The sequence below is a fragment of the Salvelinus fontinalis genome, chromosome 14 (genome assembly GCF_029448725.1).
Source record: "Salvelinus fontinalis isolate EN_2023a chromosome 14, ASM2944872v1, whole genome shotgun sequence".
Taxonomy (NCBI): Eukaryota; Metazoa; Chordata; class Actinopteri; order Salmoniformes; family Salmonidae; genus Salvelinus; species Salvelinus fontinalis.
The window spans coordinates 54,697,080-54,722,061 of NC_074678.1; the positions used below are offsets into that span (position 1 = coordinate 54,697,080).

The 24,982-nt window shown below is 41.4% G+C and overlaps 1 protein-coding gene across 2 annotated transcripts in view; it reads right to left on the minus strand.

Moving 5' to 3' along the window:
• Window positions 1-12,089: 12,089 nt before the first annotated feature.
• The window catches only part of LOC129811116 (afadin- and alpha-actinin-binding protein-like), a 41,791-nt gene continuing 28,898 nt past the window's right edge, over window positions 12,090-24,982 (minus strand). Inside the window, exons 8-14 of one of the 2 annotated variants that reach the window (XM_055862309.1) lie at window positions 24,252-24,432; window positions 17,993-18,137; window positions 17,362-17,492; window positions 13,957-14,127; window positions 13,710-13,827; window positions 13,341-13,491; window positions 12,090-13,064 (exon numbers count right to left, since the gene is read on the minus strand). In XM_055862309.1, coding sequence (XP_055718284.1) covers window positions 12,929-13,064; window positions 13,341-13,491; window positions 13,710-13,827; window positions 13,957-14,127; window positions 17,362-17,492; window positions 17,993-18,137; window positions 24,252-24,432 — 1,033 coding nt within the window. In that variant the 3' untranslated portion in view covers window positions 12,090-12,928. Of the gene's footprint in view, window positions 13,065-13,340; window positions 13,492-13,709; window positions 13,828-13,956; window positions 14,131-17,361; window positions 17,493-17,992; window positions 18,138-24,251; window positions 24,433-24,982 lie in introns of both variants that reach the window. The other variant, XM_055862308.1, reaches the window with a different exon arrangement.

A 24,982-nucleotide genomic window follows, 5' to 3' on the forward strand; every position in this document is an offset into this window, starting at 1 on the left:
TGTCGACTTAATTCATTATGAAGACTGCCAGCTAAGATTTTGAATGTATGATGTTAACATGATCAGTCTAATCAAAGTTACTGTAGCTATAACATGATTTGATGTTATTTTATCTATGGCCAATGACTTTGAGCCTTCTTGGATGGGCACTTCTAATGTAACTCTATGGCAGCACCCAAGGAGCTTGAATTTTCTAGCTCTACCCTTAGATTTGGCGGTGACGTAGTGTCTCCATGAGTGACAGAACACTGAGCCAATCACGGCACAACAAGAGAACATTACCAACCCTTATGCTCCGTATTTTCCACTGGCTGCCCCACCACCAAAGAAAGCACCGAGCTAGGCTGAAGCACCTGCCTTACTCAAGAAAGCAAAAAAGAGACCACGTTTGTATGCGGCTTTATTAACTCAATTATTATTTATTTATCTTTTACATTGTTTGCAAACTGATATGTGACACATATTAATGCCAAAATAATATGCAAAACAGGCAACCCCCTCCCAATTTAAAAAAAATAAGTATTTATTTTTAGCTACAATTGTGGGGCTCCGCCCCACAATGACAGGTCTCCACTGTTTGGGGACCTTCAACAGAATGTGACTGGCAGAACGGGTGTTATATGTGGAGGATGAGGGCTGCTGTATGTATCTCAGATAGGGGGGAGTGAGGCCTAAGAGAGTTTTATAAATAAGCATCAACCAGTAGGTCTTGTGACAGGTATACAAAGATTACCCGTTTACAGAGGAGTATAAAGTGTAGTGATGTGCCATATAAGGAGCATTGGTGGCAAATCTGATAGCCAAATGGTAAAGAACATCTAGCCGCTCGAGAGCACCCTTACCTGCCGATCTCTAAATTACGTCTCCGTAATCTAGCATGGGTAGGATGGTCATCTGAATCAGGGTTAGTTTGGCAGCTGGGGTGAAAGAGGAATGATTACGATAGAGGAAGCCGTCTAGATTTAACCTTAAGCTGCAGCTTTGATATGTGCTGAGAGAAGGACAGTGTACCGTCTAGCCATACTCCCAAGTACTTGTATGAGGTGACTACCTCAAGCTCTAAACCCTCACAGGTAGTAATCACACCAGTGGGGAGAACAACATTCTTCTTACCAAACCACATGACCTTTGTTTTGGAGGTGTTCAGAACAAGGTTAAGGGCAGAGAAAGCTTGTTGGACACTAAGAAAGCTTTGTTGTAGGACGTTTAACACAAAATCCGGGGCTGCTTGGTATGCTGTGTTTCACACTTTCAGTGAGGCTTTGTCATGGTCTTGGTTAGTATAGATGACAGTAAAGAATTTCAGTTAAGCGAAACATTTTGCCATTCACTTTTGTCTGTGTCTTTGGTGTGCATACTAGCTTTTTATTGCTATCTAACATTAACATGACTTTAATCTACCAAGCTAACGTTCGCTAACCTAGCCTGTTAAAGTAGATATCATCACAGAGAGTCTTGTTTGCTGTGAGCAACAGTTAGCTAACGTTATCAACTCATCAAACTAACGTTAACTAGCTAGCTAGCTTACTAAATTACAGTTGAAGTCGAAGTTTACATACACTTAGGTTGCAGTCATTAAAATTCGTTTTTCAACCAATTCACAAATTTCTTGTTAACAAACTATAGTTTTGGCAAGTCAGTTAGGACATCTACTTTGTGCATGACACAAGTCATTTTTCCAACAATTGTTTACAGACAGATTATTTCACTTATAATTCACTGTATCATATTTCCAGTAGATCAGAAGTTTACATACACTAAGTTGACTGTGCCTTTAAACAGCTTGTAAAAATTCCAGAATTATTTTATGGCTTTGGAAGCTTCTGATAGGCTAATTGACATCATTTGAGTCAATTGGAGGGGTACCTGTGGATGCATTTCAAGGCCTACCTTCAAACTCAGTGCCTCTTTGCTTGACATCATGGGAAAACCAAAGAAATCAGCCAAGACCTCAGAAAAATAATTGTAGACCTCCACAAGTTTGGTTCATCCTTGGGGGCAATTTCCAAACGCCTGAAGGTACCACGTTTATCTGTACAAACCTAGAGATGAAGTACTTTGGTGTGAAAAGTGCAAATCTGTCCCAGAACAACAGCAAAGGACCTCGTGAAGATGCTGGAGGAAACAAGTACAAAAGTATCTATATCCACAGTAAAACGAGTCCTATATCGACATAACCCGAAAGGCCGCCCAGCAAGGAAGATGCCACTGCTCGAAAACCGCCATAAAAAAAGCCCGAATACTGTTTTCTTCTGTTGAAGCCTTTCTGTTGTTGATTTACTTTTGGGTTGTTGTCCTGTTGCATCACCTAACTTCTGTTGAGCTTCAATTGGAGGCCAGATAGCCTTACATTCTCCTGCAAAATGTGTGAATTCATTGGGAAACTTGGGAATTAATTTTTCAGTTGATGATACCAATCTGTCCAGGGCCTGAGGCAGCAAAGCAAAGCTAACCAAAATCTCCAATCTCGTCTCATTGATTCGACTCCAGGTTAGTTGACACCTGACTCCAATTAGCTTTTGGAGAAGTCATTAGCCTAGGAGTTCACATACTTTTTCCAACCTACACTGTGAATGTTTAAATTATGTATTCAACAATAATTTGTGTTATTCGTTTAAGCACACTGTTTTTGTCTATTGTTGTGACTTAGATGAAGATCAGATCAAATTTTATGTCAAATTTATGCAGAAATCCATGTAATTCCAAAGGGTTCACACACCTTTTCTTGCCACTGTAGTTATCACGGTGTCTACTTGTATATTCATGTATATACAGTCTGAATAGGATGGGTGAACTCTCAGCCTTAGGGTGGCACCGTAATGACCTTGTTCTCAGACAGTGACTCGTTCACTCTGACCTGCTGGGCCCTGTTGGTCAGAAATGAGTGATACCACCTGATGGTATACGTTTTGACTGACATCTGTCTGAGCTTACTGAGGAGGATATGTGGCTGCAAGATGTTAAATGATTAACTAAAATCCATAAAATAGCAGTCGAGCATAGGCATTGGGTTCTCCAGATGTTGCAGGATGAGATGCACTATGCTGAGGATTGCTTCATCAGTGCCACGTTTGTATTTGGACTGATACGTGTCCAACAGTCAAATCAAATTGTATTTGTCACATGCGCCAAGTACAATAGGTGTAGACCTTACAGTGAAATGCTTACTTACAAAGCCCTTAACCTACAATGCCGTTTTAAGAAAATGCAAATAGTCTCCATAGCCATTTGATTAGCTGTTCAGGAGTCTTATGGCTTGGGGGAAGAAGCTATTTAGGAGCCTCTTGGACCTAGACTTGGCGCTCCAGTACTGCTTGCGGTGGCAGAGAGAACAGTCTATGACTAGGGTGGCTGGAGTCTTTGACCATTTTTAGAGCCTTCCTCTGACACGGCCTGGTATAGAGGTCCTGGATGGCAGGACGCTTGGCCCCAGTGATGTACTGAGCCGTACGCACTACCCTCTGTAGTGCCTTGCGGTTGGAGGCTGAGCAGTTGCCATACCAGGCAGTGATGCAACCCGTCAGGATGCTCTCGATGGTGCAGCTTGAAAACCTTCTGAGGATCTGAGGACCCATGCCATATCTTTTCAGTCTCCCGAGGGGGAATAGGTTTTCTCGTGCCCTCTCCACGACTGTCTTGGTGTGCTTGGACCATGTTAGTTTGTTGGTGATGTGTACGCCAAGGAACGTGAAGCTCTCAACCTGCTCCACTACAGCCACGCTGATGAGAATGGGGGCGTGCTCGGTCAAGTGTGTTTAGTCTGACTGAAGCTTACTCACCATGATATTTTTAAGACACTTCATTACAATGGAGGTTAGAGCAACAGGCCTACAGTCTTTGTTTTCTTTGGGAGAAGGTTTTTGGGGAAGAGGGGTGATGATCACCTTCTTCTACAGAGGTGGAAGTGTGTGGGAATGTACAGACCTCTGAAAGACAGAGACCCAGACCCAGGGTGTAAGTTCCTCTGCACAAAGCAGAGACGCCATCAGGCCTGTTGCCTGTATGCTTAAAGACTTTTGTGGCCTCTCTAGCGTTAAATTCTAACTTGGGGTCACAGCCATTGAGCATGTTAACACATTTGGCAGATAAGTAATCTCAGTCAAACTTTATGTAGAAGTCATTAAGTTAATTTGCCATTTTCTTTTCGTCTGTCGTGTACAGTGGTTTTATGATGGTCATATTAGTGATGTATTTTATTGCTAATACTTTTTCTAGAATACACTTCATTCTAAGCTGGATTGCTGCCCAATTATACCAGAATAATTAAATTGAGCCAAACACAATTTTATTGTCATCATCTGATGTCACACCCTGATCAGTTTCACCTGTCCTCATTATTGTCTCCACCCCCTCCAGGTGTCGCTTATTTTCCCCAGTGTATTTATCCCTGTGTTTCCTGTCGCTCTATGCCAGATCTTCCTGTATGTTTCCAAGTCAACCAGCATTTTCCCCCCGGTCTCCTGCTTTTTGCATTCTCCTTTTTATAGACTTCCTGGTTTTGTTTCTGGACTTTGTACCTGCCTGCCTGACCATTCTGCCTGCCTTGACCATGAGCCTGTCTGCCACTCTGTACCTCCTGGACTCTGATCTGGTTTTGACCTTTTTGCCTGTCCCTTTGGATTAATAAACATTGCAAGAGTCCTACTATCTGCCTCCTGTGTCTGCATCTGGGTCTCGCCTTGATGTCTGATAGTCAAATAGATGCCATGAGTTATAATAATCAAACATATTTATTGGTAAGGGAAATCAGTAGGCTGTTTGCTGCCCAAGAGTAATTATGAGCTTTATTCAAAAACACAATTTATTGTCATCAGATAGCCGAAGATACTTCATAATGAGTTATAGGCCCAACAATGAAGATTTACTGGTAATAAATGAAAAACTGGTAGACCAATAAGTGATATTTAGGCTATACGTGAGGTGTTTGTTGTGTTAACATTCAAATGGCCCAGTATGATTCTCTATCAAGAATAGTGCCTTTTTGCTCTCCCAGTCTTGTTTCACATGGTTGTGAACTGACCAATAAAAACATGTTAAGAAACTAAAAACACGCTCCATCAAAACCATCTAACCAATTACAGAGCTTACAGAACGCAGGTGTATCTCCTATCGCTGTTGATCCTCCCACTTCAGTTGATACGCCCACTTTCAAACAATCAAATACAGAGCGCTGATGTGACGCCTATCGCTGTTGATCCTCTCTCGGATACATTCCACTTATACAGTAAAAGGTGCTGCATGGTCAATCCACCGTCTGCATTGGTCGTGCTGCATTTACGGTGATATTGTCTCATGCAGAAGTCAGGGCATTCATACTTCTTGCGCTTCGCCGGGCAGCACAAAGCTGTTGTGAAGGAAGTGAGTTTGTGTTTATACAGGACCTGCCCTCACCTACAGTCAACCAATAATGTCAATGCAGAGCTATACGAAACCCTCCGCATTGTTACAACATTTGAGAGGCGCATGGCGATGCGGTACTGATCTCAATTTGTCCTCTGCGTGCCTCCAGAGGCTTCACAATTGCGTCACACCATCCATACGGCACCTCCGACCACATTTTCCGATTAAGCATAAATCAAGGGCTCTTACCCATACTTTTTTTCTCTCTTCTGCTCCGTTCCCCACCTCCGTCTTCTTCTTCTTGTTATTATGGTAGTCTGCAAACAATGTTATAGGTGCATGCTGCCACCTACTGGATGGGGTGAAGACCTTTTAGTAAAATAATAGGGGAAAGTGAAAAATATACTTATACTATTCAAAGTAAACTAAAACTAAAACTGTACTCATTCAGGCTGATTTAAATCTCTTTTCAGATCCCTACACACGTCCAGGAACTTGGGAATCTCTTCATTCAGTATTCCCTGTAACATTTCAAATGTAAAGTCCGCTGTAAAGTCCTGGAGATCCAGAATTTTGCCGCCTTCACAATGATGCCTAGCTACTTAGATTTTTTATTAGTTTGACTAGTGCAATTTATCACTTATACTATGAACACCTTCTTCACTGTGTGTCGGGATCCTTCTTTTTAATTGAACCTTTATTTAACTAGACAAGTCAGTTAAGAACAAATTCTTATTTACAATGACGGCCTACCCCGGGCAAACCCTCCCCTAACCTGGACGACACCGGGTCAATTGTGCGCCACCCTATGGGACACCCGATCACGGCCAGTTGTGAAACAGCCCGGGATCAAACCAGGGTCTGTAGTGACGCCTCTAGCATGAGAGATGCAGTACCTTAGACCTCTGCGCCACTCGGGAGCCTTCTCCTGAATGGAATTCACTGCAGGCAGTGGGACATCCAGTACCATCTCATCTCTACTCACTCCACCTATTTTCATTGGCTCCACATAGGAGACCTGCTGGATAGCTCTGATCTACTGACACCTCCTTCATCCTTACAGGGCACTCCGGAAATGTGATTCCCATCACAATTACAGCAACTCTTCAACTATGACCTAGTTATTCCTTCAACAAACACTTGCCATGTGTCCAAACTTATTACAATTGTAACACTATACATACGGCTTCTGTACATACGGTCTCACCCCATATCTCACATACCCAAGTTTTACACAAATCGGGAGAACCACTCAATCAAAACAACAATAAAACCGATAGGCTTTCTTCCTTCTTTCCGTTTTCCTCCTTTCAGTATGTAATTTGGGTCAAGCGACGTGCGTCTACCACTCATGGCATGTTATCCCTAAACCACACCATGTCCAACGAGACGCCAGAGATGACACCTTTAACCAGTGCCCTACTCGGAAAATCATAGCTTTCCACATCATACGTTGATAGCTTGTAGAGCCACAGAGCTTTCTCCTTTTGAGCTTTTGACACACGTTGAAATCAACATCATATCGCTCCTGGCTACTCTGACCAATTCCATTTTTCCCAATTCATCCTTCACCATCTTCGAGACTGCAAACAGGTCACCCAAAAATCCATCCTTGTATGTGAATCGCACTCCAACCATACGCCGTTGTTCATTTACAACTTTAGCCCATTTTACTCCACTCTACTTCACCATCATCCACTCATTCTCACCAACTTCACTCGAGCGAATAGAATTGGACAAGGCCTCTGTTTCATTCCTCCTTCTTCTTCAAGGTTTTATTGGCGGACTACATCTACAAGGCTATGCTAGGTAAAGTGCCGCCTTATCTCAGTTCACTGGTCACGATGGCTACACCCACCCGTAGCACGCGCTCCAGCAGGTGTATCTCACTGATCATCCCTAAAGCCAAAACCTCATTTGGACGCCTTTCCTTCCAGTTCTCTGCTGCCTGCGACTGGAACGAATTGCAAAAATCTCTGAAGTTGGAGACTTTTATCTCCCTCAACAACTTTAAAAATCTGCTATCCGAGCAGCTAACCGATCGCTGCAGCTGTACATAGTCCATCGGTATATAGCCCACCCAATTTACCTACCTCACCCCCCATACTGCTTTTATTTATTTACTTTTCTGCTCTTTTGCACACCAGTATCTCTTCTTGCACATGATCATCTGATGATTTATCACTCCAGTGTTAATCTGCTAAATTGTAATTACTCGAATAATTGCCTACCTCATGCCTTTTGCACACATTGTATATAGATTCTCTTTTTTCTACCATGTTATTGACTTGTTTATTGTTTACTCCATGTGTAACTCTGTGTTGTTGTCTGTTCACACTGCTATGCTTTATCTTGGCCAGGTCGCAGTTGCAAATGAGAACTTGTTCTCAACTAGCCTACCTGGTTAAATAAAGGTGAAATATAAAAAATAAAAAAACATCCAATAAGGTGTATTGCCGCCACCTACTGGGTGGGGTAAAAACTGAGATACTTCAAGGAGGTTAATAATAAAATAATAATAATTGACAAAAGTCAATGTACTCCTTCAAATTAGTCAAATGTACTCAGATCCTTACACAGGCTCTGGGGCCTGAGAGGGGGAAGCATCTTCAGACAGTATTCCCTGCAATGTTTCAGCTGTGAAATCCTGGAGATCCAATAACCTTTTAGACACTTTCACAATGATTTCTAGTTTCTTACAGTTTTGATTTGTTTTTCCTGTACAATTAGTCACCTGCACAATAAACACAACAAAATCAATATTCTTTACTATTAGTGTTTCAGGATCTCTCAACTGACTGACATCCACAGACTGTTGGGTAACCACTGCCATAGCCTCATCATCTCTACTCGCTGCGTCAACATTTTTTACTGCCTCTGCATAGGAGACCTTCTCAACAGCCCTGATCCTTTCTACTTTGACCTCCTTTGCCCTAACATGGCACTCAGGGAACTCTGCAATGTGATTCCCATCCCAATTTCAACACTGTGCATCCTCACTCTTCAACAATGATATTCCATTTACAAACACTTTAAACTTTTTACATTGATGAAATTGAAGTAGCTTTTGTACATGAGCTTGCACCGTATGTCTCATATACCCCAGCTTTACATGGGTCCAAAGAAATTGTTCATCAAACATCAATAATACAGAAAGGCTTTCTCCCTTTCCATTCACAGTGCGGGTTAAAAACCTCTACCGCTTCTCTCTCCCGGATCCGGGATCCTCCTCATCAAAAAAGCTGACTAGCATAGCCTAGCCTAACACGACACGGATATCATATAATATAATTTCATGAAATCACAAGTCCAATACAGCAAATGAAAGATAAACATCTTGTGAATCCAGCCATCATTTCCGATTTTTAAAATGTTTTACAGCGAAAACACAATATGTATTTATATTAGCTAACCACAATAGCCAAACACACAACGGCATATTTTCACCATGTTTCCACAGCATAGGTAGCTTTCACAAAACCCACAAATAGAGATATAATTAATCACTAACCTTGAACAACTTCATCAGATGACAGTCTTATAACATCATGTTATACAATACATTTATGTTTTGTCCGAAAATGTGCATATTTAGAGCTGCAAATCGTGGTATTTTGGACAGTCCCTAATCTAATCAAAGAACTCATCATAAACTTTACTAAAAAATACATGTTGTACAGCAAATGAAAGATACACTGGTTCTTAATGCAACCGCTGTGTTAGATTTTTAAAAATAACTTTACTACAACATACAAAATGCATTATTGTGAGACAGCGCTCACCTATTCTCCGCCGAGTTGGAGTCAACATATTACACAGAAATACGAAATAACATCATAAATTGTGTCTTACTTTTGCTGAGCTTCGATCAGAATGTTGTGCAAGGAGTCCTATTTCCAGAATAAATCGTTGTTTGGTTTTAGAATGTCCATTTCTTCTGTCGAATTAGCAACCTTGGCTAGCCATGTGGCGCGAACATGCCCATCATCTCTTGGCGCAAAGCACAGAAAATTCCAAAAGTCCCGATAAACGTTGAATAAACGGTTGAAAAATCCTACTTTGATGTTTTTCTCATATGTATCAAATAAAATCAGAGCCGGAGCAATTCTCCGTGTATACCGAGCGCTTTTCAGAAGACAATGTCGAGGTCCCCCGCGCGCCGTCGAAAACAAACAAAATACCGGACCTGTCACTCCAAAAGCTCTTATTCGGCCTCAGATCAAGTTAGACACCCCATTCGACCCTCTACTGCCTGTTGACATCTAGTGGAAGGCGTATGAAGTGGATACATATCGATAAATAAAAGCCAGTTGAATAGGCAGGACCTGAAACGGAGCCTCGTTTTCAGATTTTTCACTTCCTGCATGGAAGTTTGCTGCCAAATGAGTTCTGTTTTACTCACAGATATAATTAAAACAGTTTTAGAAACTTCTGAGTGGTTTCTATCCAATAGTAATAATAATATGCATATTGTATGATCTAGAACAGAGTACGAGGTTGTTTAATTTGGGCACGATTTTTTCCAAAGTGAAAACAGCGCCCCTCTATTCACAAGAAGTTTTAAGCAATTTTGCCACAACTTTGGAAGTATGCTTGGGGTCATTGTCCATTTGGAAGAACCTTTTGCGGCCAAGCTTTAACTTCCTGACTTATGTCTTGAAATGTTGCTTCAATATATTCACATACTTTCCCTTCCTCATGATGCCATCTATTTTGTGAAGTGCACCAGTCCCTCCTGCAGCAAAGCACGCCCACAACATGATGCTGCCACCCCCATGCTTCATGGTTGGGATGGTGTTCTTCGGCTTGCAAGCCTCCCCCTTTTTCCTCCAAACATAACGAAGGTCATTATGGCCAAACAGTTCTATTTTTGTTTCATTAGAGCAGAGGACATTTCTCCAAAAAGTACGATCTTTGTCCCCATGTGCAGTTGCACACCGTAGTCTGGCTTTTTTATGGCAGTTTTCGAGCAGTGGCTTCTCCCTGCTGAGCGGCCTCTTTGGTTACGTCGATATAGGACTCGTTTTACTGTGGATATAGATACTTTTGTAACTATTTCCTCCAGCATCTTCACAAGGTCCTTTGCTGTTGTTCTAGGATTGATTTGCACTTTTCGCACCAAAGTACGTTCATCTCTAGGAGACAGAACGCGTTTCCTTCCTGAGCGGTATGACGGCTGTGTAGTCCCATGGTGTTTATACTTGCGTACTATTGTTTGTACAGATGGACGTGGTACCATCAGGTGTTTGGAAATTGCTCCCAAGGATGAACCAGACTTGTGGAGGTCTACAATTGTTTTTCTGAGGTCTTGGCTGATTTCTTTTGATTTCTGATATCTTTTTTTCCATGATGTCAAGCAAAGAGGCACTGAGTTTGAAGGTAGGCCTTGAAATACATCCACAGGTACACCTCCAATTACCTCAAATGATGTCAATTAGCCTATCAGAAGCTTCTAAAGCCATGACATCATTTTCTGGAATTTTCCAAGCTGTTTAAAGGCAGTCAACTCAGTGTATGTAAACTTCTAATTATAAGTGAAATAATCTGTCTGTAACCAATTGTTGGAAAAATGACTTGTGTCATGGACAAAGTAGATGTCCTAACCAACTTGCCAAAACTATAGTTTAACTAGAAATTTGTGGTGGTTGAAAAACGAGTTTTAATGACTCTAACCTTAGTGTATGTAAACTTCTGACTTCAACTGTAGCAAAGTTATCGTTATTCCCCGTGTTATTATTTTTCTATACTTTGACCTCTCCATTGTTGGAAAGTAAGAAAGCATTTCACTAAGGCTACACCTTACTAGCATGTGACAAATACAATGTGGACTGAATTGATTTGTCAGTACATATTTCATCCGACGTACTTTACTCCTATAAAACGGTTGGATGGAAACCTGGTTAGAGTCACTAAATTAGCCCAGTTAAAATGTTTTTAAATTGTTAAGTTAGTCTATCCAGCTATCAAAGTTTGTAGTAATCATAGCCGAATGAACGACCGGGCACGTGCCAAGGGGCCCTGACCTCCAGGGGGCCCCCATTGATTTTGTTAGTCACTCTCACTCAGATATCATTTACATGGCATAAATCATGGATACATTTTTAGAATTGCAGGGATTTAGATGTAAAACTAAAACATCTCCGCCCCACGGCAAAATGGGGTAGAATTGCAGGAAATTCACTTTAAAACTAAGTGAAGTGCCCCCCAACCAAATGTCACCAAAAGGCTAGGGCTTTTAAAGGGTACTGAAACATAAGCAAGAGAAGTTTTAAATCGCATGATTTTGGCACTCAGTTTCAAGTTGTGGACTTGATGAAGGGACATCATGTACCTCTCAATCCCAGAATGTCACATGAATCCTGAGTCTGAAGCTGGAGAAGCAGGTGATTGTTGATGGCAAGGAGTCCAAATGCTTCTGTTAAGCCTGTCCTGCACTGTCTGCCTCCCAGTGAGGACCACCGACACAATTCCACTGCCTGCCAGTCAGTGAATCTAGAATGGACAACTGTTTTACTGAAGACACCATACTGTATGTGATGTATTCAATAAATACTGATTTCTTACTTTCTTTCCTTCCTATTACAGATTCCAACCTGAACCGCTCTGAGCAGCATCTATGATGAGTGTGGACCTGAGGGAGAAGGCAGAAGCCCATGTGGCCTGTTGCTCCTCGGAGCAGTGTGCTTAGAGCTCTGGTGGAGCAGATACTATGGAACCTTTCGAACAGAAAATACATCATTTCACATCACTGAGATCTTGACCATTCAAATTGTAATAAATCCAACTGTGCATCCAAAGATGGTCTCTGATACATTATAGCCCTCTAACAACAGCAATTGAATGGCAGTCACTTTTCACGGTGAATTGTAAAATAAGAAATCAATGCAGAAAACACTTTCACTTGACACTTGCAGTTATAAAGTGCATCCGCCTCGCTGTGACTGTTCCGTGCGCTGCATCTACAACAATAAACACAATAGCCTTGAGCAATATTGCTTTGTCATCGTCACAATCACTTCAAGGGGAAAGACACAGTTTAAATGTATTTCTGAAATTGACGGAACTAATATATCTTATTGCCTTTGGTGTATCGGCAGCATCGAAATAAAAGTACATTCTAAGATGCTATCCAATATTTAAGGGGGAAACAATGTTGACCATGATACATACATTACTCTGTCCGACAGAGTGCCTACGTATAAACACTCAACTTTATAAAACTACGTGGCCTTAACAAAAAGGTAATACAACAAAGACATTTGACATGAAATATATACAAAACGACATCTACAAACACCAACATTACATTAAAAACCAGACTAATTTGTCCCTGTCGTTTACAATGAGCCACTCAGCAGCAAAAATATTACGGCTCTATCAAAACACAGACAGGGGCCTCGTCTGTCCGGGTCCTTTTTGTCTGGTTAAATTATATATTTTTTATTTTATTAAGTTCTACAAACAAGAACTAAATATGTTTGGCGTTTCCATTTAAGTGTGTCTGACTACCTTTGATACTACACTTGATATTGAATGGTTTAAGAGCATGGATTGTCATGGGAAAAGACCGAGGCGTCTATCCCTGTGTTTAAATGGAGCTGTTTCTATCTCCCGTGAATGTGTATGCTCTGCGATTTGCTCCTCCATTCGCGTGTCGGAGCTGGGCAGGAACGTCACCATTGCGAAGGATGCTGGAGTCCTGCTTTGGGTGGATTGTGCTCGGGCTGGAAAGAACATTTTACACAGCATTACAGCTTCATCCCCATCGAGAGCAAAGTCTTGAATTCTTGACATTATAGTTGTGTAGCTAGCAGTTTCTCTAAACAAGAGCAACAAACAGTCAAGTGCATACAGAGGACATCTATCTACATACGTACGAGACGGTTCCTTCAATTGATTTAAGCTCTGCTTTGTTAGTTTTCCTTTTGGTTTTGCAATTGTGTTGAGTGCTGCACTGTATTGTGTACCTGTTGTGAATATCTATATCATGTGTAGGGTACCTTTTTTCTGGGATAAGGCGGTGTGTGCGATACAGATCTGCCGTGGGTGGCGTCTTCGCTGGGGAGGCTCTGGATGTGGAGAAAGCCGTGTGGGATAGTGATTTATTTAACTTGGCTGGAGTCGACACAGGCCTAACCTCTGACTCAGCCCCTGGCAAAAGATATTAAATGAGTCATGATGTGTCAACAACCATACACAACACAGTTTTCACCAATTCCACCAACGTGCCCTACGGTAGACTTTCTCTTTTGGGAGGTCGCTTTATGAAGTGTTCAGAGACAAATGCTTTCTATTTGATTTGACTGATATGAAGGAAGAGCCATGTCCTCCAGCTTAGTGCTGGTATTCAGGAGGAGCAAATTACTTACATACTGATAAGGCACTTTGAGACTTTGACATCTGTGGTTTCATTTGGTCTCCAAATGGAGTCAAGTTTAAAAACTGATGTTTGAGCCATGTGGCGCGGTCCTCCTCAAATGCTTTTCTCTGCAGGACAAAGGTTTGAATATTAGCCTGAATAATTCACTTTGAAATACAATAATTCATGAAATTGCAAGTCATCAAATTTCCAAGTTATCTGCCCTCTTGTACACTCTCTGAACAGACTCTCTGTACCTCGTGACTCAGTCTTATGGCTGCCTCTGTGAAGTTCCTCCTTTCCGCCTCAAAGTTCTTCCGTTTTTCTTCGAAGGACTTCCAATCCTCCTTGAGGCGCTCCTTCTCCTTCTGCATGTAGCAGTCGTTGAGCAGCGAGGCTGTCTCATCGTCACATGGGAAGTTCAGCTGCTGCTGTGAGAACAGAACACACAGAGCAGTGGAGACAGGATTAGGAGGGAGAATTACTGACAACTGATTATTACTGACAACTGAGGTAGCAGTTCGTGACCTTGGGACTATAATGTTCTATCGGTGCAAAGCATAGTTCTGAGATATTAAAGCATCAATGTTTTCACATCCCAGATCTGTTTTGTAGTGGATTCTTCTTTCATAACCCATAAAGGTCCTAAAGTTGCAGAGTATAAAAATCCTGAGATATTTGTAAATTCCAGACTCACATTAAGCATCTCCAATCCAAAATTAAATCTAGAATCAGCTTCCTATTTCGCAACACGCCTCCTTCACTTACGCTGATAAACATACCCTCGTAAAACTGACTATCCGACCGATCCTTGACTTCGGCGATGCCATTTACAAAACAGCCTCCAACACTACTCAGAAAATTGGATGTAGTCTATCACAGTGCCATCCGTTTTGTCACCAAAGTCCCATATACTACCCACCACTGCGACCTGTATGCTCTCGTTGGCTGGCCCTTGCTTCATATTTGTCGCCAAACACACTGGCTCCAGGTCATCTATAAGTCTTTGCTAGGTAAAGCCCCGCCTTATCTCAGCTCACTGGTCACCATAGCAACACCCACCCGTAGCACGCGCACCAGCAGGTACATTTCACTGGTCATCCCCAAAGCCAACTCCTCTTTGGCCGCCTTTCCTTCCAGTTCTCTGCTACCAATGACTGGAACGAATTACAAAAATCACTGAAGCTAGAGACTTATATCTCCCTCACTAACTTGAAGCATCAGCTGTCAGAGCAGCTTACCGATCATTGCACCCGTACACAGCCCTCTGTAAATAGCCCACCCAACTACCTCATCCCCATATTGTTATTTATTTTTGCTCTTTTGCACCCCAGTATCTCTACTTAACCTCTCTTGGGTAGGGGGCAGTATTTTCACGTCCGTATCAAAAGTGTGCCCAAAGTAAACTGCCTGTTACTCAGGCCCAGAAGCTAGGATATGCATATAATTAGTAGATTTGGATAGAAAACACACTAAAGTTTCTAAAACTGTTAAAATAATGTCTGTGAGTATAACATAACTGATATGGCAGGCGAAACCCCGAGGACAAACCATCCACCCCCCACAAAAATTCAGCCTACCACTATTTTCAATGGCTGTCACTTTTATTATTATTGTTTTTGTCGCACTGCTTTGCTTTATCTTGGCCAGGTCGCAGTTGTAAATGAGAACTTGTTCTCAACTGGCCTACCTGGTTATGGATAGGGGGCAGCATTTTCACGTTTGGATGAAAAGCGTGCCCAGAGTAAACGGCCTGCTACTCAGTCCCAGTTGCTAATATATGCATATTATAGTAGATTTGGATAGAAAACACTCTGACGTTCCTAAAACTGTTTGAATAATGTCTGTGAGTATAACAGAACTCATATCGCAGGCAAAAACCTGAGACAAAATCCAGGTTTGTAGTTTTTCAACTCAGCCCCTATTGAATATACAGTGGGATATGGATCATCTTGAACTTCCTAAGGCTTCCACTAGATGTCAACAGTCTTTACAACCTTGTCTGATGCCTCTACTGTGAGGTGGGGCCGAACGAGAGGGGTATGAGTCAGAGGTCTGCCAGCAGCCACGAGCTGACCATGCGCGTTCCCATGAGAGGTAGCTCCCGTTCCATTTGCTTTTCTGAAGACAAAGGAATTCTCCGGTTGGAACATTATTGAAGATTTATGATAAAAACATCCTAAAGATTGATTCTATACATCGTTTGATTTGATTCTACGACCAGTAATATAACTTTTGGGAATTTTCATCCGACATTTCCGCTGGACTTGCCCGCGCCTCGTGAGTTTCGATTTGTTTACTAAACGCCCTAACGAAAGGAGGAATTTGGACATAAATTATGGACTTTATGGAACAAATCAAACATTTATTGTGGAACTGGGATTCCTGGGAGTGCATTCTGATGAAGATCATCAAAGGTAAGTGAATATTTATAATGCTATTTCTGACTTATGTTGACTCCAACATGGCGGATATATTCTTGGGTTGTGAATGTCTCTGAGCGCCATACTCAGATTATTGCATGGTTTGCTTTTTCCATAATAAAAAATAAAAATCTGACATAGCGGTTGCATTAAGGAGAAGTATATCTTTAAATCTGTGAATAACACTTGTTTCTTTTATTAATGTTTATTATGAGTATTTCTGTGATTTGATGTGGCTCTGTGCAAATTCACGGGATGTTTTGGAGGCAAAGCCAAATGTAAACTGAGGTTTTTGGATATAAATATTAACTTGATCGAACAAAACATACATGTATTGTGTGACATGTTGTCCCGGGAGTGTCATCTGATGAAGAATATCAAAGGTTAGTGATTCATTTTATCAATATTTCTGCTTTTTGTGACTCCTCTCTTTGCTTGGAAAATCGCTGTATGCTTTCTGTGACTAGTTGCTGACCTAACATAATGATATGTTCTGCTTTCGCCGAAAAGCTTTTTTGAAATCGGACAATGTGGTTGGATTAACGAGAATTGTATCTTTAAAATGGTGCCTAATACTTGTATGTTTGAGAAAATTAAATTATGAGATTTCTGTCGATTGAATTTGGCGCCCTGCAATTTCATTGGCTGTTGGCGAGGGGTTCCGCTAGAGGGAACGGGGTTCCGAACAACATCATTTACTTTAAGATTTCTGACAAGTGTTTTTTTGTTTGTTTTCCGTGCCATTATTACTGACTAGACACGACCATAATAGAAGGAGATTGCAAAGACGTGTTCTGATTGGTCCGTTTGTATTTGTTCAGGCTTGTGATTGGATTGCAGACAGAACCTCATAGCGCTAGTTTCAAATGGGTTTATGCAGATAGAACTTTCTAGTTTATAATTTTTTTCCACTTAAAATGCACTCTTTCTAAAATCTAACTTCACAGACATATGAACACATCTAAAAGATCAATTATATGTGAACTCATTTTTGACAAAAATGTCAAATAGAACCTTATAGTCCCAAGATCTCGAGTTGTTAATAAGTATTTTCCATTTACTTTAATGTCTATGCTGATAGATCAATCTATTGAGGCAATAGGTAGACAGATTTACAGGTCTGCTAGAAAGAGGTAGATAAGACACTGTAGGTGTAATAACCAGATGAATTCAAAACAAACAAGGCTGAATAAGTATTGAACTAAAGCAGCATCATAGAGAAGAGAGTTCGGCGTATACCTGCAGGAGCTGCTGCTGTGTGTGGATGAAGTCTTTATACTGCTGGATCTCTAGTTTCAGCCTGTCCATCTCCTCTTCATGGACCTCTTTGGGGATGGCGCTCATGTTGGCTCTCTCCCCCACCAAGGACGCTGGACAGGAGTCACGTCACAACATCACCAGTGATTCTGAGATGGTTTATTGTTTATGATTATGGTAATAATAGGTTTAACTAATGGATTTTAAAAAATGAAGGTCTGGGTTTGAAAAATATAGAAATAAAAAACAGCTTCTCCCCAAAGAACCAGTAGAGGTGTCTGTTGGTTCGTGTTTCACAGACAGTGGCTACCACTTTTATTTGACTCTTTTCCATTTGATTTGGCTGATAACAGAGTAAAGTGACCACCCATCAACTGACATTACTTATAGCAAGTGATTTGTTTCACTGTTCAGTTGAGCTTTCAGTGGACATTTAATCAACTCAAAGTCCGGTAGTCGTTCATGTTATTTATAACAAAACTATAATACCACAGACAATAAAACTGAGCATCCTGAGTGACCTCTTTCTCCGGTGGTAAGCAAACGAGGCTAACAAAACCTCACAAGTGGCTGCCCTTTAGGGATGATGCGAGTAGTATGTGACAAAGAATACCTTGGCTGTCCAGTCTCTCCACGTGGCTCTTTAGTCTCCTCCACTGCTGGCGAATGCTATTGGTGAGCTGTTCCCTTGCATGCTCACAGGACAGCTCCAGGCTCTCTCTACTTGAGTCACACACCTCATCCTCCTCTGAGCTGGCCTGTTGCAGAGAGATGTCGTGACAACAGGCATAGACCATTAATTGGTTAATTTAATTAATTAAGCAGTCACCTTTATATAGTGTGCTATTTTTGTGTGCAGATGGTTTTAAAACTATGCCAGAGTAATTTCCGTTGTGAACTAAGCAATATTGTTTTATTCCCAGCATTACAAATTTTATTCATTTGACCTCAGTCAAAGGAAGACTAGTTCTGATGGATACATAGATTGACAAACCACATACAGGGCATTCGGAAAGTATTCAGACCCCTTTTTTATGTTACAGCATGATTCTAAAATTGAAAAAATAGTTTTCCTCATCATTTACATAAGTATTCAGACCCTTTGCTATGATACTCGAAATTGAGCTCAGTTGCATCTAGGGTTGCAAAGGGTAATAAACTCTCCGGTAAATTTCCAGAATTTTTCAGGAAATTTTCCATGGGAAGTTAAGCCCCGGAATTTGGGGAATTTTGCTTAAATTCATCAAAAAGTTAGCTTATAACAGTGAACCTTTTTTGTGGGATACATTTAGCTAGCTTGCTGTTGCTAGCTAATTTGTCCTGGGATATAAACATTGAGTTGTTATTTTACCTGAAATGCACAAGGACCTCTACTCTGACAATTAATCCACACATAAAACAGCCAACCGAATCGTTTCTAGTCATCTCTCCTCCTTCCAGGCTTTTTCATCTTTGAACTTATATGGTGATCGCAGCTAAACTTTCATTGTATTACCACGACAACCGGCAACAAAGTTCATCTTTCAATCAACCAAGTGGGTATAACCAATGAGGAGATGGGAGGGGCAGGACTTTCAGCGCGATCTGCGTCAGAAATAGGAATTACTTCCATTTTAGCCCTTGGCGTCGCAGACGCTCGTTGGCGCGCGCGAGCAGTGTGGGTGCAATAATTGAAGAACATGGATTTCTAAATTTATTTTGCGACGTGTTTGGTCTAGTCAGCATGTAAGGCGAGAGATGTAGCTCGACATTTTCTTTCTCTGTAGTATTGAATAGGTTACCGTCCGGTTGAAATATTATCGATTATGTATGTTAAAAACAACCTGAGGATTGATTATAAAAAACGCTTGACATGTTTCTACGAACATTACGGATACTTTTTGGAATTTACGTCTGCCTTTCAGGACCGGAACGAGCCTGTGGTTTTCTGAACATAACGCGCAAACCAAATGGCGTTTTTTTGTTATAAAACTAATCTTTATCGAACAAAAATAACATTTATTGTGTAACTGGGAGTCTCGTGAGTGCAAACATCCGAAGATTATCAAAGGTAAGCGATTAATTTTATTGCTTTTCTGACTTTCGTGACCAAGCTAATTTGAGGCTAGCTGTTCTTACTGTTTTGTCTAGTGATTGATAAACTCACAAACGCTTGGATTGCTTTCGCTGTAAAGCATATTTTCAAAATCTGACACAATAGGTGGATTAACAAGCTGTGTTTTGGTACATTTCACTTGTGATTTCATGATTATAAATATTTTTTGTATTATTTTTGAATTTGGCGCTCTGCAATTCAGCGGTTGTTTAAAATGATCCCGCTAAAGGGATCCGTGCGGCAAGAAGTTAAATAATTTCTCATTTCCGATAGTTCGTTTTTGCTTGCTTGAGCCTATTAACTTAGGAGATGTCAATTCACCTGTTTCCAAACATGTTTCATTTTAAAACATTTATTTTACAAAGGAGTTGTTTAATCTAACTGTTTAACTATTTATCTGTACATGGAATTGTATTTGTTCTTTTTAAAAACAAATTTTCCTCAAATTTTTACAGGAATATGCCACGGGTAATATCTGATGTGTGGAGACATTTCATTGCAGCTAATGTAGAAGGAAAAACTGTATACATTTGCAAATACTGTGCCGAATCAGATGTGAAGAACGCAACAAAGATGCAGAATCATCTGGCCAAGTGCATAAAGTTCCCTCAGCGCTCACAACAAGCAATCTAGAATAGAAGTAGAGGGACTTTTGTCAGAGGTGAAAATTATGAATCAGACACCTTATCGATAGCAACAGCTCATGGTCCTCCTGGACTCAAAAGTTTTTTGACTCAATGGAGGAACGTATTCAGAGAAATGCTGATGAATGTCTTGCTTGAGCTGTTCACCTGGTTCACCTCTGATGCTCACAGGCAATGTGTATTGGAAGAGATTTCTGAATGTTCTTCCCCCAGCACACACCACTCCAACCAGACATGCTGTATCTACTCATATGCTGGATGCAGAGTTAAACAGATTTCAAGTGAAGGTCAAGCAAATCAAACCATCTCTGATGGGTGGTAAACTGTTCGTGGGCAAGGATTAATTAACTACATCTCCACCCCTCAACCAGTATTCTACAAGAGCACAGACACAAGGGACAACAGACACACCATTCTCTACATTGCAGACCACAGAAGGTATTTGCACTGGTGACAGACAATGCGGCGAACATGAAGGCTGATTGGTCTAAAGTGGAGGAGTCCTACCCTCACATCACACCCATTGGCTGTGCTGCTCATGCATTAAATCTGCTCCTCAAGGACATCATGGCACTGAAAACAGTGGATACGCTCTACAAGAGAGTCAAGGAAATGGTTCGGTATGTGAAAGGTCATCAAGTTATAGCAGCAATCTACCTAACCAAGCAAAGTGAGAAGAATAAGAGCACCACATTGAAGCTGCCCAGCAACACCCATGGGGGAGGGGGGGTTGTCATCATGTTTGACAGTCTGCTGTAGGGGAAGGAGTCTCTCCAAGAAATTGCCATATCACAGTCTGCCGATATGGACAGCCCCACCAAGAGGATCCTCCTGGATGATGTATTTTGGGAGAGAGTGGTAAGCAGCCTGAAACCTAGCCATCCTGTCTGATGTTCAGACTCTGCTTGTAGATGTAAGAGAAGAAATCTGTACTGTACTGCCCTGCCCACTTCACTGTTGCTCACTGTTGAGGCAGCAGGGTAGCCTAGTGGTTAGAGCGTTGGACTAATAACCGAAAGTTGCAAGATCGAATCCCCGAGCTGACAAGGTAAAAATCTGCCGTTCTGTCCCTGAACAAGGCAGTTAACCCACTGTTCCTAGGCCGTCATTGAAAATAAGAATTTGTTCTTATCTGACTTGCCTAGTTAAATAAAATGAAAAAAAGCAGAGGAAACTGCAGTTCTAAAATACAACAAAAAGCATGAAGACTTCTGCCTGAAGCCCATACACGCCACAGCGTACATGTTGGACCCCAAGTATGCTGGCAAGAGCATCCTGTCTGGTGCAGAGATCAATGGTGTCATCACTACTGTGTCTTGCCAACTTGGCCTGGATGAGGCCAAGGTTCTTGGCAGTCTGGTGAGGGCTTTGGGATGGAAATGCAATATGGCAGTCGTGCCAACATATCTCATTAGCCACCTGGTGGAAGGGACTTTGTGGATCTGAGGCTCTGTTGCCTCAATCATCCTCCAAATCCCAGCAACATCAGCCACCTCAGAGTGCAACTGGTCCTTGTTTGGGAACACACACAAAAGCATGCAACAGGCTGACCAACACAAGGGTTGAAAAATTGGTGGGCATATTTTAGCCCTTTTGAACCTGACAACAAGCCATCCTCAACAGGGTTGGAAAGTGACAGTGAAGATGAGGCCTCAGAGTCTGATGTTCAAGAGGTGGACATTGAGGAGGTCCAGGGAGAAGACATGGAGGCCTGAGAGGAAGACAGCCAAAGCTTTAGTTTCTAGACTATCATTTTACAGATGTATGTTGAAAATGTTTTTGGGAGATTCGATGGGTCATTGGGGATCATTCAATATACCCTTTCTTTTGTTGTTCAGTGAAATCATCCCATGCGAAGAGTCAACTCATTTAATTAAAGTTCAATTCGTAACAATTATTATATATTTTTTTCTATGGGAAGGATTTAATCATTTGCAATTATGTCTACTTATGATACAGTAAAAGGTTTATGTTTCTGTCTCCATATGATATGGTAAAAATATCCAATGCAAAAAAATCTACATTTAAATGGTATTAATATAAATGTGCATATATTCCTGTTAATTCCCATATTTTGCCGTTAATTCCCACGGAAAGTTTCCACCCCTGAATATTCCCCAAAATGTGCATTGGTCATCCTTGAGATGTTTCTACAATTTGATTGTAGTCCATCTGTGGTAATTTCAATTGATTGGACATGATTTGGAAAGGCACACACCTGTCTACATAAGGTCCCACAGTATGACAGTGCATGTCAGATAAAAAACCAAGCCATGAGGTCGAAGGAATTGTCCGTAAAGCTCTGAGACAGGATTGTGTCGAGGTACAGTTCTGGGGAAGGGTACAAAAGTATTTATGCAGCATTGAAGGTCCCCAAGAACACAGTGGCCTCCATCATTCTTAAATGGATGAAGTTTGGAACCACCAAGACTCTTCCTAGCGCGGACCACCCATCCAAACCCGAGCAATCAGGGGAGAAGGGCCTTGGTCAGGGAGGTGACCAAGAACCCGATGGTCACTCTGACAGAGCGCCAGAGTTGGGAGAACCTTAAAAAACCCTGCAGCACTCCACCAATCAGGCCTTTACAGTAGTGGCCAGATGGAAGCCACTCCTCTGTAAAAGGCACATGACAGCCCGCTTGGAGTTTGCCAAAAGGCACCTAAAGGACTCTCAGACCATGAGAAACAAGATTCTCTGGTCTGATGAAACCAAGATTGAACACTTTGGCCTGAATGCCAAGCGTTGAGTCTGGAGGAAACCAGGCACCGCTCATCCCGTGGCCAATACCATCCCTACGGGTGAAGCATGGTGGTGGCAGCATCATGCTGTGGGGATGTTTTTCAGAGGCAGGGACTGGGAGACTAGTCAGGATCGAGGGAAAGATGAACGGAGCAAAGTACAGAGAGATCCTTGATGAAAACCTCCTCCAGAGCGCTCAGGACCTCAGGCTGGGGTGAAGGTTCACCTTCCAACAGGACAACAACCCTAAGCCCACAGCCAAGACAATGCAGGAGTGGTTTCAGAACAAGTCTCTGAATGTCCTTAAGTGGCCCAGCCAGAGTCCGGACTTGAACATCTCTGGAGAAACCTGAAAATAGCTGTGCAGCGACACTCCTATCCAACCTGACGAAGCTTGAGAGCATCTGCAGAGAGGAATGGGAGAAACTCCCCAAATACAGGTGTGAAAAGCTTATAGCATCATACCCAAGAAGACTTAAGGCTGTAATTGCTGCAAAAGGTGCTTCAACAAAGTACTGAGTAAAGGGTCTGAATACTTATGTAAATGTGATATTTCAATCTTGTATTTGTAATACATTTGCAAAAATATCTAAAAAACTATTTTTGCTTTGTCATTATGGGATATTGTGTGTAGATTGATGAGGGGGAAACACATTTAATGAATTTTAGAATAAGGCTATAATGTAACAAAATGTGGAAAAAGTCAAGGGGTCTGAATACTTTCCGAATGCACTGTATACCCAACACAAATGCCTTGCTTTGGCAGAGTTTAACAAGCAACACAAATCAAACCAATCAAATTCCTTGCTTGGGCGGCCATGAACACACACACAGCACTTCTACAATGTGCATGTGGGGGCAGGGTTTTTGGCTACAAATATTTTGGGGGTTGAAATGATGTGGAAACAACATTGATTCAATCCGTTCGTGCCACATGGGTATTGGGCAAAACATATCAAAAACAAACTGCAAATGCATCCAACGAGTTTGTTGAGTCACAGGCTTGATGTCATCATTGCATGCAAGGAAAATGGGACCAAATACTAAACTTTTGACTACTTTAATACCCAATAAGTGAATTTGCCCAAATACTTATGACTTCACATAGGGGGACTAGATACCTAAAGCGCTTCGTTTTGAAATGGTAAATCAGATGTGTGAAAATACCCTCAAATAAATAGGTGACATTCTGTACTTTTGCCTCAAATTAAACATTTGATTTCAAATCCAAAATGCGGGAGTATAGAGCCAAATGAATTTTTTTAGATTCGAGACAATTTAAAAATGTTATCCTCACTGTCCACATACATATGGAGGGGACTGTAGATACCAAATACACCATCCGGTACAGCATATTGGGTACCAATGACAAAGACAATACTACTAGACAAACCTGTTCTAGACTGTCATCATGCTTCTTGCCACTTTGGCTAGGTTTCCTGGGGCTCAAAATGGTGACCATATCCATTTTCATCTGCTGTAATACTTTCTTTAACTCTGCATTCTCCATCAATAGGTGCTTGTGGCGACTGTCGTAGTCGTTCAGTAGAGTCTTATACATCTCTCCCTCATGTCTGAAAAATAAAGAAATTCACCCGTGTTTAGTCTTTTCTCAGTGCATGTGATGATGGGGGCTTCTGAGTGGCGCAGGGGTCTAAGGCACTGCATCTCAGTGGCCCAGAGTCGTCTGGGTTTGGCCGGTGTCAACCGTCACTGCAAATAAGAATTTGCTCTTAACTGACTTGCCTAGTTAAATAAAGGTTAAATAAATGATATATATATATACACATACAGTTGAAGTCGGAAGTTTACATACACTTAGGTTGGAGTCATTAAAACTCGTTTTTCAACCACCATAAATTTCTTGTTAACAAACAATAGTTTTGGCAAGTCGGTTAAGACATCAACTTTGTGCATGACAAGTAATTTTTCCAACAATTGTTTACAGACAGATTATTTCACTTATAATACACCGTATCACAATTCCAGTGGGTCAGAAGTTTACATACATTAAGTTGACTGTGCCTTTAAAACAGCTTGGAAAATTCCAGAAAATTACGCTTTAGAAGCTTCTGATAGGCTAATTGACATCATTTGGGTCAACTGGAGGTGTACTTGAGGATG